General features: G+C 35.9%; 1 protein-coding gene across 2 annotated transcripts in view; it reads left to right on the top strand.

The window, feature by feature from the left end:
* Nucleotides 1-18758, top strand: part of Il7 (interleukin 7) — a 41180-nt gene extending 22422 nt beyond the window's left edge. For both annotated transcript variants that reach the window (XM_040741397.1, XM_040741398.1), the window contains exons 3-5: nt 14997-15077; nt 16124-16255; nt 17832-18758. In XM_040741397.1, coding sequence (XP_040597331.1) covers nt 14997-15077; nt 16124-16255; nt 17832-17939 — 321 coding nt within the window. In that variant the 3' untranslated portion in view covers nt 17940-18758. The remainder of the gene's footprint in view (nt 1-14996; nt 15078-16123; nt 16256-17831) is intronic.
* The last annotated feature ends 345 nt before the right edge of the window (nt 18759-19103 follow it).

Raw genomic sequence — 19103 nt, forward strand, 5'->3', positions numbered from 1 at the left:
TCCTAAACAAGTGCTTATCATTACAAGGCAAGGCTGAGACCATGCCATAGCCGGATGCAGTAACTTCCCACTAGTTGTTCCAGAACACAGTACTAATTCCTTATCTGTACACTTTTCTTTGCAGTTTGCTTACCCCAATTTTCATGCAATATAGACTGCTACCTTTCTAACAGAATTAGACATGATTGCTTACTATTTCCCAAACAAGCTATGCATTTTTGGATCACAGTGCCTTCGCTTTGTTTTCTCATTCTGGAATTCCTGCTCCCGCTATTCTCTTTTATTAGTCACATACTGAAGTTTAGGAACCATCTTGAATTAAGCTCTTTCAAAAGACTAGCCAAAATTTAACCTTTTGCCATTTTATCTTGGTTCTTATGAAGACAGGTATTGCTATAAAATATTAATTTATGTTACATAAATTATTTTAAAGTTAATGTATGCATTGGTAAATAAATAAAAAGCATCACCAATATGTGGAAGAGGGTTAAGATTTGGAAGAATTTTAATAGAATTTATCTATATAACTCTTCTGTTAACTGATTAAAACATTTGAATCATTCTCATTTATATAAAGACAGCATTGTGAATAATGTATAAGCATTGTAAGCTACCTTATGTACGGACATTAGCTTTTCAACATAGTTATGCATGCTACAATAGCAATGATCACTGAGGTCAGGTACTTAGGGAGTAGGGGGCAGAAGAGGATCTCCTAAGGAAGTAGAAATAGAACATATTGCTACAGAGAAAAAGCGTGAAACTAGAATAGGATTTAATAGGTAAGGGGTAGAAGAAAGGGTAAAGGAGTAATAAGGGGGAGGGACAGCTATCACTGTAAGTCATTTGAAAAGCCATATGGAAACCTACTACTGTAGAAGCTTTCTAAAATGTATGCATATATGAAAGACGTCTAAATGGAGTCACCAAATAACAGAAGAGACAGTGTCCCAACTAGATGTGTTACACCACCAAGTAAAATTTCCAGTGTCAGAAATGGGTTATATCTTGCTGAGCCTTTGGACAAAAGGGCCCATGAAAACTCCCAAATATCACAGGCTATTGCCAAGGCTATTTATTTGTTGCTCTCCACAAACCAATGTTAAGGCCCTATTGTTGGAGACAACACTTACATATTTCATCAAACACTAATAAGTTGAGCTGGCCTTTAGTGAGAAGCATTCTTGGCACTGGAAAGTACCCTGCACAATACCAGAAGAGAAAGGTAACCCTGACCCAGCTATAAGCCCTGTCATTTACAACAGTGACCTGCCTGTGAAGTATGATATGGTACAATAGTGGCACAAATGTTATGGGATCAACCAACGACTTTCTGGTTAGATTGAAGACTCACTTAATGAGATGGAACTCATACTTGATACCCAAAAACTGAAGACTAAATATGCCATAGACATAAGGGAAAATCAAATACTGTTATTCTGCAAAAGAACATAGCAATAAAATGACTCCTGATGACATTTTGCTATAACAATTTGGTATTTTCTAAGCAAAGGGTCAGTGCTTATTTTTTCTTCAAATATGAATTTATTGGTTTGAGTTGCTTGGAAGTTTTCTTACAAAAATCGGTATTCAGAAAATATTTTTTATAATGTCTAGATTCTATCTTTGCAGGGCTTTAGACACTTGAATAACAATAATAACCTGGTGTGTGTGTGTGTGTGTGTGTGTGTGTGTGTGTTACTTCATTGATGTTCTAGTTATGTCACCCTTGCTTATTGTTAACATATTTTTTGAAGAAGGGTTTCACATAGCCCAGGATGGCCCCTAATGTGCTACATCGTTAAAGATAACTTTAACTTTTGATTATCCCACTTCCATTAACCAAGTTCTAGGATTACAGACATTTGACATCAATGCCCAGCTATTTGTCAATGTTTTGGAGTTGCACCTCCCATTTTGTTATCATAGAAATTTTTTCAAATAATGAAATTTATTTATAAGGCCAATGTTAATTTCACAACCAAAAGGATAGAGTTTCAATATCTCCCTGAACTCTAGAAAAAAAACTGCTTTGACAGCAGTGTAGACTATTACAGTGACAGATTTGCTTCAACCTAAGATTCGGCACATCATTGTCACTCAGTGTCCACATCTCACTTCAGAGTTCTTTCTTGGTGAAAAAAAAAAAGCTGTGGGTTGATTTTTGAAATACCAAATATTCAAATCATAGAACCATGTAGAAAAGCTTCACTGCCCTATTCATCACTCTGATCTCTGGAAGCTACGGATAGACATAGTTTTCTTAAATCCTTCTTTCACTAGCAAGACAAATGTAAATTTCCCTCAAGTCTTCATGTAGTTTGACATCTTTTTTTCAGTAAAAGTATCTCATTGTCTAGATGTGCCATTGGTTATTCACTTACCTGCTGAGAGATCTTTCCATTGCTTCACAATTGAGAAAATAACAAAGCCACTCTAAATCTATTTGCAGCATTTGTATGGGCATGCTTTCAAATCCTTTGGGTAAATACTAAGGATCAAGATTGCTGAGTTAAAGAAAAGTTTGCTTAATTTTGTAAGATAAACAACCAAACTGCCTTCCAAATGGAAGTGCCATTTTGGATTCCCACAAGCAATAATTGAGAATTCTTATTGCTCCATACCCTGTCCAGTGTTTGGTGTGGTCTGTTTTAGATTTTAGATATTGCAAAAGTCATGAGAGGCATGTGGTATTTCATTGTTTTCTTTCCTTTCCCTGGTGACATGTGATGTTGAACATCTCTTCCTATATTTTGTCACTACATAATCTTCTTTAGTGAGGTACATGTTCAGGACTCAGGATTTTCTTTCCTTTTTGAATGGGTTGTTCTTTATCTTACTGTTATTTTAAAACTTCTATTTAAATATTTTAAAATACTCTTCATTTGATGTTTCTTGTGAAAAGTTTTCTCAGTCTTCAGTATATCTCTACATTCTCTTGACACTTCTTTTTTGAAAAGCAGTACTACTTTGCAAAGCAAAATTTTATTTTCATTTATTTCTTTCATACTTTTAAAGGATCATACTTTTAAACTTAACAGTATTTAAAAATATCAGCAGGCAAATGATCACCTAGTTTTTATCCTATGTCATAAGCAAGGAGGATTTTAGTTTAACATTTTGCATTACATCTTGATTTACTTCAGTCAATTTTGTGAAAAGTGTAATATTTGTGTCTACCTTTTTGTGGTAAGAAGTGTTCATATACTTGTCAGACTGTGATATTGTATTTTTTACCTTTACTTTTCTGCCACAGATCAGCTCCTTTTTAAAAAATGGGTCTACTTAAAAGGTGACAAGAGTCCCATTCATCTGCTTGCCATTCTTTCATCTGTATTAGAGAATAGTGATGGTTATCTTCTAGTGAGTCTCCAGATTAGGCAATGTCTGTTCTTTAACTTTGTTCATCTTCAATACTGTTTGTTATGATGTGTGCTTCTGCTCAACATAAACAATAGAACCAGTTTGTTAATTCTTGAAATAATTCGGTGGGATTGTAAGTTGGATTACATTGAATTTATAAAGTAGGTTAGACTTTCAGCAGTCATTCCATGTATGAACATAGGATGTCTCTCTCATTTCTATTCTTTTGATATCTTCTGAGTTTTTAAAACTATTATTCATGCTTTTCTAGGCATCAAAGTTCACTCTTGTCACAATATAAAAATTAGACAAAAATATTACAAGAAAACTATAGACTAGAATGCCTCATGAACTTAGATTCACACTAGAGGCAAAAATTACTGGCATATGAATCTTATCATCTTACAAAAATATATGCCTAATGAAAAATGCCTACTCATATACCACCAAGCAAAGCTGATTTAGCATTCGAATACCAATTAACATATCAACAGGCTAATGAAAATTCTCATGATTTAATAACATATGCAAAATAAGTTTTCATTTATATAAAGTCCATTGAAAACTAAATAATTAAGTCTAAGATAAACTTTCTCATTTTATGTGAGAGACAAGAATATCTATGATTTTTGATATCTGTAGTTATCCTAAAAACTAACACCCTAGCAAACAAATGAAATTTCACATAAATGTATTTATTATTGTTTTATGTAATAACATTCCTACAATGAGATATTAAGACCTATACATAGAAATTGTTCTAGGTGTAGTTAATGTCCATTAGATAAAAGTAATGTAGCCTTTTCAATTTTGGTATTAGTAATTTGCATCTTCTTTTTATTTCTTAATATGGTTAGAGTTTTGCTATTTGTCACCAAAACACATGTTGAAGTTCTATATTGCATTGCTGTTGCTTTTACTATATTGCCTTTGCTTCTTCAGTTGATTTTTTTGTTGTTTCTAAAATTTGTTTCCTTGGATTATTTGGTTAACTTTGTGGCCAACTTTCTAATTCTATATCTGAGGTTTATTATAATGCACGTAATTATTTTTTATTCATGACTTTTTTAGCACTCTGTTCTCTATATTAGCTTAGTTTTCCTTCTGTGAGTAAATATGTACAAGCCTAAGTGACCTTTCATTTGGCATTTACAGTATGAACTGCCTCATCAAAACAACCTATTCCCTTAGCTTCACTTCTAACTCACCAGCCTCACTTTGTACACATTTCTTTGACTTCTATTCCTGGGTTTTTGGAAGTCAGTGTGAACATCACTTTTCATTTCAAACACATACTTTTTTCTATTATTCCATACTCCAGTAAATTTCCAGACAGAATAACTTATTACACAGGCCAGAAAACCTAGGAAACATTATTAACGTATCAGTCTTCCATAATTTTCATTTTAAAATCATGTTAAGTTTGCTTCCTAAATATTTTCAAGCTCCTCCCCCATCTATGGTTTCTTTCTTATTGAGAAATCCACTTGTACTGGCTGATTTTTGTCAGTTTGAGTCATTTTTGAAGAAGGTATCTCAACTGATGAATTTCTCTATCAAACTGGCCAGTGGGAAAGCCTATCTCCAATTTTCTTTTTTTTTTTAATGTGGAAGGGCTCAACCTACTGTGGGTTATATTTAGGTGATCCTGGGTGCTATAAGAAAGCAGACTGAACAAGCCAGTAGGCAGCAGTCCTCCATGGTCTCTGCATCAGTTCCTTTCTCCAAGTTGTTGCCCTGTTTAAGTTCCCACCCTAACTGTAATAAACCCTTCCTTCTCAAGTTACTTTTGGTATGGTGCTTAATTATAGAAATTAAAATTCTAGCAGAGACACTAGTAAGCCCCTATTCAATAACAGATAGCAAAAATATCTGATATTCACACAGATATATGCTTGACCCCTTCCAACTCAACCCAATATTTTGTCAATAGTTGACTTTTACCTGTAGGATTTAGAAAGGTTTCTTATCATGCTCTTAAGATTAAACTTCTTCTGGCACCTTTCTTTCCTTAAGGATGCTGTATCTCTAATCTATTGGATATATTCCATTCCTTTGATTTTTTTTTCATCCATCTACTGCCATGATACATTCACTCCAGAGGAAGCTAACTATGAACGCCATTTTCTATATTTTGAGACCCCCTGTTTCTTTATCCCTAGGTGACTTGTACTGCAGTACTTGGTTGAGGTGTCCAGTCCTAGACAAAGCCTCAATGAGGGTTCCTAAGTAGAATCAATCTGTAGCCCTTCATGCCACTGGTCTATTACTGTGATAAACTTCATGACCAAAAACAACTTGGCGCAGTAAAGTGTATTTCAGTTCACAGTTGTATTTATCAAGAAAGGTAGTCAGGACAGGAACTCACAATAGGAAACTGAAGGCAGGAACTTAAGCAGAGACTTTTTCTGGCTTTCTCTCAGTGGCTTGCTCAGTTTACCTTTGAATAAACTGAAGTATCACCTGCCCATGATTAGAACCACCCAAATTAGGCTCAGCCCTCCCACATCAATCATCAATCAATAAAATGCCTTAAAGACAAGCCTTATAGGCAATATAATGGAGGAATTTTCTCAACTGAGGTTCCTCTGCTCAGATAACTATAACAACAGTAGCAACAACAACAAAATCAACAAGGATTTTGTTTCATAATTCCACAATTACCAAGTTGTGGTAATAGTGGTGGCTATCAGATTAATGTCTGTTTTTACCACCAAGTAATAACATATTGAGAGGAGGAACCATAGGTAATTTTTATTATAGTTGTATTTCTACTACTAAATAGCACATGGTAGGTGCACAACAAATATTTGATCAATGATGAGTGAGTTTTTGTTTGCATTATCAACTACATGCCAACCCAAAATACAGTCTGCTAAGCTGTAAATTTTGTACCAATTGAAAGAGGATTCTGTAAACAATATACAAATTTACAAATTTCATACAGGGAACTAAGCTCAACATTTTATAAGCTCCCTCCATGATACTTTTTGATGAACTAAGATTTGTCCATGAATGGTCTGTCATGATGGTAACCAGGAATTAAAAATACTTTTGTAGAAAACAAATTTTCAAAAACTATAATCAAACTTAAGATTGAGTCTTCCATTTTTTGTAAATATTTTGTATCTTGAAGACCAGTCTCAGAAAACAAATGCCAAGAAACAGCAAATAGGCACTGAAATACTAACTAGAAGCAATGAATGCAACAAATGCATACAAAGTTTGGTCAAAGTGCATGTGACCATGAAGAGTGAGTGAGACCACTACTGAAATTTTCTTCTATAAAGAAAAACCAAGAGAACTATTCTATAGTAGAAGATACAACAATTGGATAACAAAAGAGCTGCCTGTTCTTTAACATCTCTTTTTTTGTCAGTTAACTGATGTCTAACAGTAAGTTTTACTATGTAACAAAGACATACTTTTCTCACATTCAGAGATGTACACTGTGACCCATCATTACCAAATAATTCATTCTGAGTCATGATATAGAAGAATATGGTTGTTTTTACATAGTCATGACATAGAAGAATATGGTTGTTTTTACATATGGCTACAAAATCTTTGAAACTTCTATTGAAAGAAAGTTCAATTCTTTCCCCCAATTAAAGGTAGAATAGAATTAATGTTTCCATTTGAGCCAATGAAATAGTGTGGAAGAGACAGTGTGTGACTTCTAAAACTGAATTAGAAAAGGTAGAAAATATTTTTCTTTGGGGTGTTGAACACTGAAGGAAAGCCAGACACTGTGTTAAATGACTCAAAAAAGCCTGAAGAAATGTTCCTATGGTAAAACCGTGAGAGCGCCTATCAAAAGTAAAGTAGGGGTGCACCTTGAGAGTAAATACTCAAGTTTTAGTCAAAACCAGATGACTACAGACAAGGCCAACATCTTAACTGTGTTTCATGGCAGGTGTGGATCCAGAAGCTTCTCCCAAATTCTAACCTTCAGAGATTACAAAGGATAAATTTTTGTTATTGATGCTACCTTTACTGAAATTTATTACTCAGCGATAATGAATGAGCTGCTTCTTGATTCCTTTCCCTATATAAAAAATCAGAAGAAGCCAATTTTGAGAGTGAAGTGTGCTCTGGTCTCATCTGTTCATGTCCCAAATCTAATATTTATGGACAGAAAAGCAAACTTCTCTGCAATAAGTTAAATTATGTCATTCAAATATACTAAATTCTAGTCTCTGGAAATTTATGGTAAAGGAATCTTTGAAAATATGATTAAACTAAACGTTTGACATGGGGAAATTATTCTGGACAAACCAGAAGAGCTCTGTTATTGCAAATGTCCTTATAAGACAGAAGTCTGAGAGACCAGAGACACACACCATGATAAAATATGGTGATATGGCCATAAGCCAGGAACACTAGAGATTCTGGCATCCAGCAGTAGATAGAGGAGCCAGATTATGGATCCTCCCTTAGAACCTTCACTCAATACTTTGACTTTAAATATCTGATCTCTAGGAATGTGACAGAATGCATTTCTATTTTTTTTGAACCAACAAGTTTTGGGTAATTTGCTAAAACAGTCATGGGAAGTAGGTTCATTCCGCCATGAGGTGGGAGACACTGCTAAGTATTAGCTGAACGATAATCCAACCAGTTTTAGCTTTCACTTAGAAAGGCAGAAATACTGTTTATTGGTTCCACCAAAAATGAGGAAATGAACACAATATATAAGCAAAGTAAAATGGAAGAATTTAAGTAAAAAGATTAGGGCCAATGAGATGGCTTAGCGGGTAAATGTACTTGTATCGTAGGCCTACCAACATGAGTTCAATTTCTGGGTCTCACCAGGTGACAAAAACTCTTAAGAGTTGTCATCTATCTTCCACATATGTGCTGCTGTAAGTGTATACCTGTACTTTCACCTCCATACATTAAACAAATAAATAGATTACCCATAAAAGCAGTAGAAAATGCTAACATTTTTTCTTCTTAGCATTTTTTAAGAAATTAACATAAAGGGAGTTAAGATTAATATAATATTAGAGAAGCAAAAATTGGAAAAATGGTAAACTCTGGATTTTCAGGGGAAAATAAAGGCTAAAATATAAATTGGAAATTAGTGTCTCATTAAATAATCATATGTAATATTTTGTAGAAAAACACACATAAAGCAAAATGATTAGAGGATAAATATACTTAAAGTGACATTGGCACTTTGAACAAGAAAAGTCAGTTGAATATTTAAGTGGAGTTTAATGGGCCATCTTAATAGAAGCATGGAAGACAGTAGTTCTGAGGCCAATTTGGACTCTGTAGACATTGCTCAAAAGGTTTCAGAGAACAATATCAACTGCACTAGAAACTATATTTGTGATATTTTGGCAAAGAATGTGGATGTTTTCTGCCCTTGTTGAAAAATTTACCTGAGGCTAAATTGAAGGGTTTTGTATTAATATCATTGGCAGAGGAGATTCCAAGACAGTGTCATATCAACTGTGCCAAGTGACACAGTTTGAGGAGAAAAAGGGGATTAAGAAATTTAATATTGGAGCTCAAGCAGATGAGAATCTCAAAGGCCTGATGCTGCTTGGAATAAATGGAAGTGGTAACCTCTAAGCAAGACCCTTCCCAGCTAATCCTGCAACCTGTGAAAGGAAAGGTATAAAGTATTTGACTTAAACAACAATGGAAGATTTATGCAAATATAGTTCAAGGAGGGGCCAAGTTCAAACTCCAACAAGCAGGAGAACTTGTGACCTTAGAGTCAGATTTCAACTCCAGCAAGCAGTAGTTCGCCTGGGTTTCAGGTCAAGAAAAATTCAGGAAAGGGATTATGGAATCTTCCTCCATGTTTAAGGAAAGCTTTTGAGGTGAGGCATGTGACAAGGGGGCCCTTGCACAGAGGCCCAGAGAAGCCTTTGTGTAAAGCTCTGATGGTGAATCCTGGATTGTGATTGAGATCCCAATATTCTGGAGAAGCCACAGCCTAGGATACTTGACAAGAAGAGAAGCTACACAGAGTTTGGAATCAGCCCAAGAAAGATAAGTGTGTTTCAGTAAGCAAAGCTAGAAGGTGTAAGAGATATGAAGAGCTATCTACTCAGCCCTTTGACATTGGGCAGAGAGATACAGAATTTGGAGTTTGACCTGCTGGGTTTCAGTCTTTCTTTGGTCCAGTGTTTCATTAATATGTTCCCATTCCTCCCGTTTGGAATGGTATTATATATTTTGTGGCAATGTATTTGGAAGTATGTGATTGACATTTTGATTTTTGCTTTTACTGGGTTTTACAATTAAGGAATTGCCTTAAGTCTCAATGAGTCTCAGGACTTTGAATTTGTAAGTCTTGAGACTGAAAGACTATGAGGACTTTTGAAGCTGAACTGGATGCACTTTATATTCTGACTTGGCTACAAGCCTATGGGGATCAGGGAGTGGAATGTGGTGGTTTGAATGAGTGTGGCCCCCATGGGTTCATGTAATTTAATGGTTAGTTTCCAGTTGGTAGAACTATTTGGAAAGGATTAGTAGCTGTAGCTTTGTTGGAGAGGTAAGATGGGTCTTTGAAGTTTCAAGAAGCATGCCAGGCCGAGCCTTTGCCTGCTGCCAGTGGATCAGGTTGTAAATCTCTAGGCTATTACTCCAATACTATGTCTGTCTGCTTCCTGCTGTGATGGTCATGGAGTAAACCTCTAAAACTGCAAGCAAGCCCACCCCCTAGTTAAATACTTAATTTTATATGAGTTGTCATGATCTTGGTGTCTCTTAAGAGCAACAGAACAGTAATTAAGACGAGAGGGTTAACTAACTAGTAGAAATAAACAGAAAGGTACAACCTAATGATATCAAAGACCCTTTCTAAGAAAAAAATTCAAACCAGAGCTCACAATATTTTGACTCTTCTATTGTGGTTTTCTGGATTTCTAATAAACCATGAATAATATTTAAATGAACCAAATGCCTATAAGAATCTATTAGCTGGCACTTGCTAAATCATGAGATAGGAACTGTTTTCTTTTCCTATGAATTCATACTCAGAGTTACTCTTGGTAGACTTGTGTAGTAACTTCAGAAGGCAACTTTGACATCTTCTATTCCCATGTTAAAAGTGTAGGGCCATCACAGTTAATTCAGTCAGTACAACATTCTTTTCTACAGCATACAAGACTGAATTGTATTAGTGTTTCAGAGCATTGGCCTAACCAAAAAGGAGCATCAAATATAATTATGAAATTTGCTAGAATACTCCAAGAATTTAATTTGGTGTCAGTTTTCATATGTGATTTTGTATCTTTAACGAAAGAAAATTGTATATATAATTTGACACCATTCTTGAGCTTAAATAAAACTTGATAGAAAAATTACTTAGTAGACAAATAATTTTTTCTCTTATTATAAATGTTATTTAAATTAGAAACAATCTTATTTTACATATCAATACCAGTTCCCTCTCCCTCCCATCCTACCATGCCTCCCATTCCATCCCCTATCCACTCCCCAAGGAGGGTGAGGCCTTCCATGAGGGATCATCAAAATCTGTCAAGTCATTTGGGGCAGTGCATAGGCCCTCTCCTGTGTATCTAGGCTAAGAGAGTATCCCTTCATGGAGAATGGGCTCCCAAAGTCCATTCCTGCAGTAGGAATACATCTTGGTTCCACTATCAGAGGCCCCATAGACTGCACAGTGCTCCTAGCTGACACCCACATTCAGGGGGTTTGGTTTGGTCCTACGTTGGTTGCCCAGCTGTCAGCCTGGGGTCCATGAGTTTCCACTTGCTCAGGTCAGCTGTTTGTGGGTTTTCCCAGCATGGTATTGACCTCTTTGTTCATCACTCCTCCCTCTCTGAAACTGGATTCCAGGAGTTTGGTTCAGTGCTTAGCTATGGATTTCTGCTTCTGCTTCCATCAGCTACTGGGTGAGGGCATATAAGGCAGTCATCATTCTCATTATAGGGGAAGGGCATTTAAGTTACCCTCTCCACTATTGCTTAGATTCCCAGTTGGGGTCATCCTTGTGGATCTCTGTACAATTCCCTAGTGCCAGATTTCTCGTTAAACCTATAGTGGATCACCGGGCATTGGTGGCTCATGCCTTTAATCCCAGCACTTGGGAGGCAGAGGCAGGAGGATCTCTGTGAGTTCAAGGCCAGCCTGGTTTACAGAGGAGTTCCAGGACAGCCTCCAAAACAGTACAGAGAAACCCTGTCTCAGAAAACAAAACAAAAATCCTATAGTGTATCCCTATATTTATTTATCTCTTTTCTTGCTCTCCTTTATTCCTCTCCGTACTCAATCTTTCTGATCCCTCAAGTTCTCCTCTAGCCTCCTCTTCCTCCTACTTCCTTCCTCCCTCCTCCATGCTCCCAATATGTTCAGGGTCTCTTGTCCTTTTCCCCTTCACTGGGGGACCATGTATGTCTCTCTTACAGTCCTCCTTGTTTCCTAGCTTCTCTAGAGGTGTGGATTGCAGGCTAATAATTCTTTGCTCTATGTCTAATATTCATATATGAGTGAGTACATACCATGTTTGTCTTTTGTGACTGGGTTACCTCAATTATGACGGTTTCTTCTAGTCCTGTCCATTTGCCTGTGAATTTCAAGATTCCATTGTTTTTTTCTTTTACCAACAATAGTACTTCATTGTGTAAATGTACCCCATTTTCTATATCCATTCTTCAGTTGAGGGGCATCTAGGTTGCTTCCAGGTTCTGGCTATTACAAATAATGCTGCTTTGAACACAGTTGAACAGATGTCCTTGTGGTATGTCTGTATATCATTTGGGTAAATTCCTAAGAGTAGAATTGCTGAATCTGGAGGTAGACTGTCCCATTTTCCAGAGAAACTGCCATACTGATTTCCAAAGTTGTCATACAAGTTTGCGCTCCCACCAGCAATGGAGAAACATTCCCCCTTCTACACATTCTCTCCAGCATAAACTGTCATTCCGATAGGTGTAAGATGGTATCTCAGAATCATTTTGATTTGCATTTCCCTGATGGCTAAGGATGCTGAGCAATTTCTTAAGTGTCATTCAGCCACTTTAGATTCCTCTATTGAGAATTCTGTGTTTAGTTCTCTACCCCCACTTTTTAATTGGATTATTTGGTGTTTTGGTGTTCTTGAGGTCTTTGTATATTTTGGAAATCAGCTCTCTATTAGATGTATAGTTGGTGAAGATCTTTTCCCATTCTGTGGACTGCCATTTTGTCTTGTTGACTGTGTCTTTTGCCTTACATAAGTTTCTCAGTTTCAGGAGATTCCATTTATTAATTGTCTATCTCAGTGTCTGTGATACTGATGTTAAGTTCAGGAAGCTGTCTTGTGTGCCAATTCATTCAAGGGTACCTCCCACTTTCTCTTCTAAGAGGTTCAGTGTGGCTGGATTTATGTTGAGATCTTTGATCCATTTGGACTTAAGTTTTGTGTATGGTGATAGATATGGATCTATCTGCAGTCTTCTACATGCCAGCATGCAGTTATGCCAGCACCATTTGTTGAAGATGCTTTCTTTATTCCATTGTGTAACTTTAACTTCTTTGTCAATAATCAGGTGTTCATAGATGTGTGTGTTAATATCAGTGTTCTCAATTCTGATTCTGTTGGTCTACCTGTCTATTTTTGTGCCAATATCCAGCTGTTTTCATTATTATAGCTCTATACTAGAGGCTGAAGTCAGGGATGGTAATGTCTCCAGAAGTTTCTTTATTGTGCAGGGTTGTTTTGGCTATCCTGAGTTTTTTTGTTTTTTTTCATATAAAGTTAAGTATTATCCTTTCAAGGTCTGTAAAGAATTGTGCTGGGATTTTGATGGGGATTGCATTGAATCTCTAAATTGCTTTTGATAAGATTGCCATTTTTACTATGTTTATCTTACCTATCCAAGAGCATGAAAGATCTTTCCATTTTCTGGTATCTTCTTTAATTTCTTTCTTTAAAGACTCAAGACAGATAAGCAATTTAAATAGGCCTATAACCCCTAATGAAATCAAAAGTCTTCCAAGCAAAAAACAAAAGCCCAGGGCAAGATGGTTTCAGTGCATAATTCTACCAGAAATTCAAAGAAGAGCTAATATCAATACTCCTCAAATTGTTCCACACAATAGAAGCAGAAAGATCATTGCCAAACTCTTTTTATAAGCCTACAATTACCTTGGTACCCAAACCACACAAAGATAAAACTAAGATAGAGAACTACAGACCAATATCCCTCATGAACATCTATGCAAAAAAAGAACTGGCAAATAAAATCCAAGGGTACATCAGAAAAATCATCTACCATGGTCAAGTAGGCTTCATCCCAGAAATGCAGGGATGGTTTAACATATAAAAATCCATCAGTGTAATCCACCATATAAATAAACTGAGAAAGAAAAGTCACATGATCACTAGATGTTACAAAATTCAACACCCCTTAATGATAAGGGTCTTGGGAGAGATCTGGAACATACCTAAACATAACAAAGGCAATATACAGCAAACACACAGCCAACATCAGACTAAATGGAGAGAAATTCAATGTGATTCCTCTAAAATCAGGAACAAGAAAAGGGTGTCCACTCTTTCCATATCTCTTCAGTATTATACTTGAAGTTCTTGCTAGAGTACTAAGACACCAAAAGGAGATCAAGGGGATCAAATGGGAAAGAAAGAAGTCTAACTTTCACTATTTGCTGATGATATGATAGTTTATGTAAGTGACCCCAAAAACACTACCAGGGATCTTCCACGTCTGATAAACACCTTCAGCAAAGTGGGAGGATGCAAGATTAACTCAAAAAAATCAGTAGTCCTACTATATGCAGACGATAAAAGGACTGAGAAAGAAATCAGAGAAACATCACCCTTTACAATAGCCACAAACAACACAAAATATCTTGGGGTAACTCTAACCAAACAGGTGAAAGACCTGTATGACAAATACTTTTTTATTACTGTTAAATATAATAAGATGATAGTTTTAGGAAACACATGTCTTGTAACTGTGATGTTTAGAGTATGAACTAAATACTGCATAGCTGATATAGACACATCTCTAAAAGCATGCTTTTCCAAAGGTATGAAGTTACCTTGCTTGAAGGATGCAGTCACCCATGTGCCAAATGCCAATTGAAACTAGGTCACTATTCTCTTAAATTGGCTTCAGTGTAGGGTTTTGCAGAAAACTTTGAACAACAGCCATCAGTGAGTGTTGAATCTTTAAACAATTATGTGTTCAGGCACAACTTACTCCAGGTGAAACAGTAACACATGTATTTTAAAGTCAGGAAATCACTCAACCTTTGTATGAGCAACACATACTTTCCTGGGTAGCAGATGAACATTATAAGCCCTTTACTAATCTTGCTCTTGCTGTACTTGTTGATTTCACAATATCAATCAGACTAAGATTGCCTGAAGTCTTTGAGAAGTAGGAAATCCTGGAATTGCTAGTTTGTTGAACAGAGCTAGTCCAACTTGTTCTTCAAAGATTCTAAATTTTATTTGAGGTGATACTGTACACATTTCCTTATTTTTCATGTAAAGAAAACTGTTCTTGATAACTACTTAGCAGAGTCAGGCAAATTTACTTTCCTTAAAGTGTTCATATTATTAAAATGCTATTTTATAACTATATGTTATAGAGATTCTCAGTGTTAACCATATTGTTTTACATTATTTATTACAGGACAAAATGACAGGAACTGTTAGCAATTGTCCAAATAATGAGCCAAACTTTTTTAAAAAACATCCATGTGATGATGCAAAGGTAATGACAATTTAGAATTTATCATATGAGTTTGATTTTATATACAAACTTGTTAGATAATTAAATTAATGAAATAATCTCTTCATCTCAATGACAGGATTAGCAATCATCTATTATATTATACTGTGGTCTATTGTATGTTAATTTTACAGGTATACTGTTCTCAGTGGATTAAAAAGCAGATAATTTGTTCTTCTACTTTCCTGTCTTTCACCTTCAAAATACTAAAAGCTATGTATAAAAAAGGCACAAATATCTCCCTTTTCACCCACCAAAAAACTATTGTGAAGGAAAGGCCTCGTTAAGATGATTGCACATGTACACACACATACACACACACACATACACACACACACACACACACACCATTTATTTTTAGACAGTTTGATTTTTTTTTTTAGTATTTGTCGAAGTTTATGACCAAATCAACTCTAGTTGGTCAATTACAATGGAAAAAAAAGTATCTCCAAAAGTTTGCAATTTTCCCCCCAAAGAAACAGAGATGCTCTTTAGTTTTTCTACAACTCACATAGATATTAACTCCACAGTATCATCAAGCCATGAATTCTTTTTATTTATTAAGTAATTAATCTAAAAAGCGTTATATCTTAGGTTACATGGCTCTTCATTTTCTTATTTTGTTTTACTATCAGCTATTCTCCCAAACACTATTTTTCAGAAATGGTTGCAAGAAAAATCTCACCTACCTTTCCCCACTAGTGTTTTCAGCAAACTTCTTCTTTGATTATTCTGTGAAAAGTATATAGTCTTGTAATGTGCTCCCTCACAAACGATAGAGCCGCATGTACATAGTGAAAAACGACTATTTGAAAGCCAGATAATTATTAAACCAAACTCTAGGCACTTCATGTTCTCTCTCTGCTCAGAGCCAAACACTTTCGTTCTTGTTACTCGTTAGTCACGTGATTAACCAGAATAGAAAGCTGGGGTGGAGTTGGGGTTTTACTACTGACAGGGCTCTCTAGTTTTTTGTTAAGTGAGTAACTAAAACTTCTTATCACGGTCCTTTTGATTTCTTGTGTTAGGAAGCTGCTTTTCTAAATCGTGCTGCTCGCAAGTTGAAACAATTTCTTAAAATGAATATCAGTGACGAATTCAATGTCCACTTGCTAACAGTTTCCCAGGGCACACAGATGCTGGTGAACTGCACAAGCAAGGTAAGCATGGGCTGTTTACTGTGAACCAAATACACATCCCGCCTGTTTAGGAAGCTATCCTTCTCCAGTGGTCACCTCTGTCGTCACACAGCTCTAAGTGCTGCTGACCACGTTCAGTAGAGCTGTATTATCCCCACTCTCGAAGGAAACCTCTGCCTTTAGAATGCTCTTCTTGCCCTGGTTACAAAGTCAGAAAGCCCGTTTGACTCTGCTTTATAAGATTAACAAGTCGGGGACACTGAACAGCGAGCAGGCTGACTCGTGGGTGATGGATTCTTCCTCACAGTTCCATTACTGCTATTTGATCAACACATAATGGGAGCATAAAGGTGTTATGGTGTGTAGTTTGAAGAAAAATGACAAGAAAAAGAGTTCACACATGTTCAGTGCAGTCCATCCATGTTCCTCTAGTATATTCAAATTACAGTTGATTAAATCCAAGGATGTAGAACCTATGAATAAGTACTATACCACCATGGAAGTACCAATTGCATATCTGCTATCCAAGTATAGTAACTTAGTCAAATGAACATTAAAAATGTCCTGAAAAGGTTAATGAAAAGTTTTCCCATTGTCTATCTGCAAAATCTGTCATCTGCCTTTTTGAAGTTATTTAAAATCTACATTCTGGGATATTACTTAAGGATGTAACTAATAGAGATATGAATTTTTGACTAAATTAAAAAGAGATGAGGCTGGGTGATGGTGGCACACACCTTTACTTTAGCACTTGGGAGGCAGAAGCAGGTGGATCTCAGTGAGTTCGAGGACAGCCAGGACTGTTACACAGAGAAACCCTGCCTCAAAAAGCCAAAAACAAAAAATCACAGCTGTGTCACAACTGGTTTTTGCCTCTTTGTGGCTTTAGTATCCTCATTTTTGAACAAAGGTGAAGTCATCAAGGTCACTGGGATAAAGTAAAATATGTGGAGTAGTGAGCATAATATCTGACCTAGAAAATATTCAATAACTGGTTCTTCACTAAATGAAGAATCATTCTACCATGTCACATGGGTCAGAAGAAACATGACCATCGCCCTCCAGTATCTGCTGTATGCAGGCATCTCTCTCCATTTTGTCTATACTGTACTAGTAGCATTTAAAAATTCTTACTGTGGTGAGAAAAAACAAATTATGAGGTAGATGCCAGTCATACTTCAATAAATACTAGGTTTTTGTAATAGATTCCAAGGTATTCCAAGTTGAATCACATAAATTATCATTAATCTAAACATTTTTGGTGTTAAATCCTTTAACTAAAATTTATTTTTTCATATAAAAAGTTCAATTAAATTACATAAATAATTTACCTTTTGTGAAATTTTAGGCTCTTGTGTCCACTGATGCAGGGTGAAAATGACATATGAAACATTCAGCATAAGTAGAATGGATTTTCCTGTCAGTCAGAATTTGCAATTATCATCATAGGTCATAGTTTTAAGATGTTATACATAAGTCATTTTTCTTGTTTACTAAATATTAGGTATAATCTAATATAATGAAAAATAAAAAGCAAATATTTTGAGACACATTTTATCAAGATATTAAATTGAATTTTATGAATTTATTTCTCTAGGAAGAAAAGAATTTAAAGGAAAAGAAAAAGAATGATCCATGTTTCCTAAAGAGGCTACTGAGAGAGATAAAAACTTGTTGGAATAAAATTTTGAAGGGCAGTATATAAACATGGGACATGTATTTGCAACCTCCAAGTATCTACATTTTGAGAATTGAAATCCTCCCAGAAGTTGTTGGATACCTCCTGGTCAAATGACCAGAGCAACTGGGAAAACCACAATGAGGTACTAGAAATGGACACAAACAATGCAACGGATTGCTGCAGTAAGAATTATACATATGGATAGACATTAGCTGTGCTGACTTTGTAAAGCAATCATGCCATCTGCAATACTTTTTTAAACCTTCCCACACATTTCAGAAGATATCCAAGCCACAAAAATAAAGCCTACAAGGACTCTAAGTCACCATTGTTTTACCAGCAAAATGATGGTATCCCACTGTGCATCTGTGAATCGTCGAAGAGTGGAGCTGTCATCTTGTAAGCTGGAGATGCTGGGGTGCTCACAGTGATGGATATTTCTAATGAAAATGAGTCGTATCTCAAAGCAGTGACAGCAAGAAAAGCTTAAGGCATTTAAAACAGGTATCAAGAAATGTAGTTCAACATGAATGTATAACACGTACCTTCAGTAAAGAGCATAGAACATCTTTTTAAATAAAAGAACTTTTAAAGATAGAAATTCACTTAGTCCAAAGATACTGAAGCTTAGTATTCAGTCACTTTTGCCATCTATGTATACTAAGGCTTGTATAATTGAATTTTCAATTTGGGAAGTATATTTTTAAGATAATAATATATGTTAGACTTTAATTAATGTATATATTTAATTTTGGCATTATCTATATATAAAATATTTTCATACAGTACTACCAGTTGCCTACTTTGAATAGTTCTTCTTTTTAAAATAAATGGCCTATGTGTTGACACTGTCAGGCTCACTTAATCTTCAGTGTTCGCTGCTGCACTGCCCTTTGATCCTACTTTCATACAACACCTGTCCTTTAACACATTAGTCCTAAGAATAGACCAAAGAAAGACCAAACCCCTACAACTATGTGGATAGAAGAAACAGCGATTCATTTCTTTATTTTATTTAAATTAGAAACAAGCTTGCTTAACATGTCAATCCCAGCTGTCTCACCTTCCCTTCCCCTCCCCTGCCTCCCACCAAACTCCCTAACCCCCCATCTCATCCCCCCTCTGCTCCCCAGGGAGGGTAAGGCCCTCCATGGGGAAGCTTCAAAATCTGTCATATCATCCTGGGCA

Source organism: Mesocricetus auratus, unplaced genomic scaffold (assembly GCF_017639785.1).
Source record: "Mesocricetus auratus isolate SY011 unplaced genomic scaffold, BCM_Maur_2.0 Super-Scaffold_6730, whole genome shotgun sequence".
Classification (NCBI taxonomy): domain Eukaryota; kingdom Metazoa; phylum Chordata; class Mammalia; order Rodentia; family Cricetidae; genus Mesocricetus; species Mesocricetus auratus.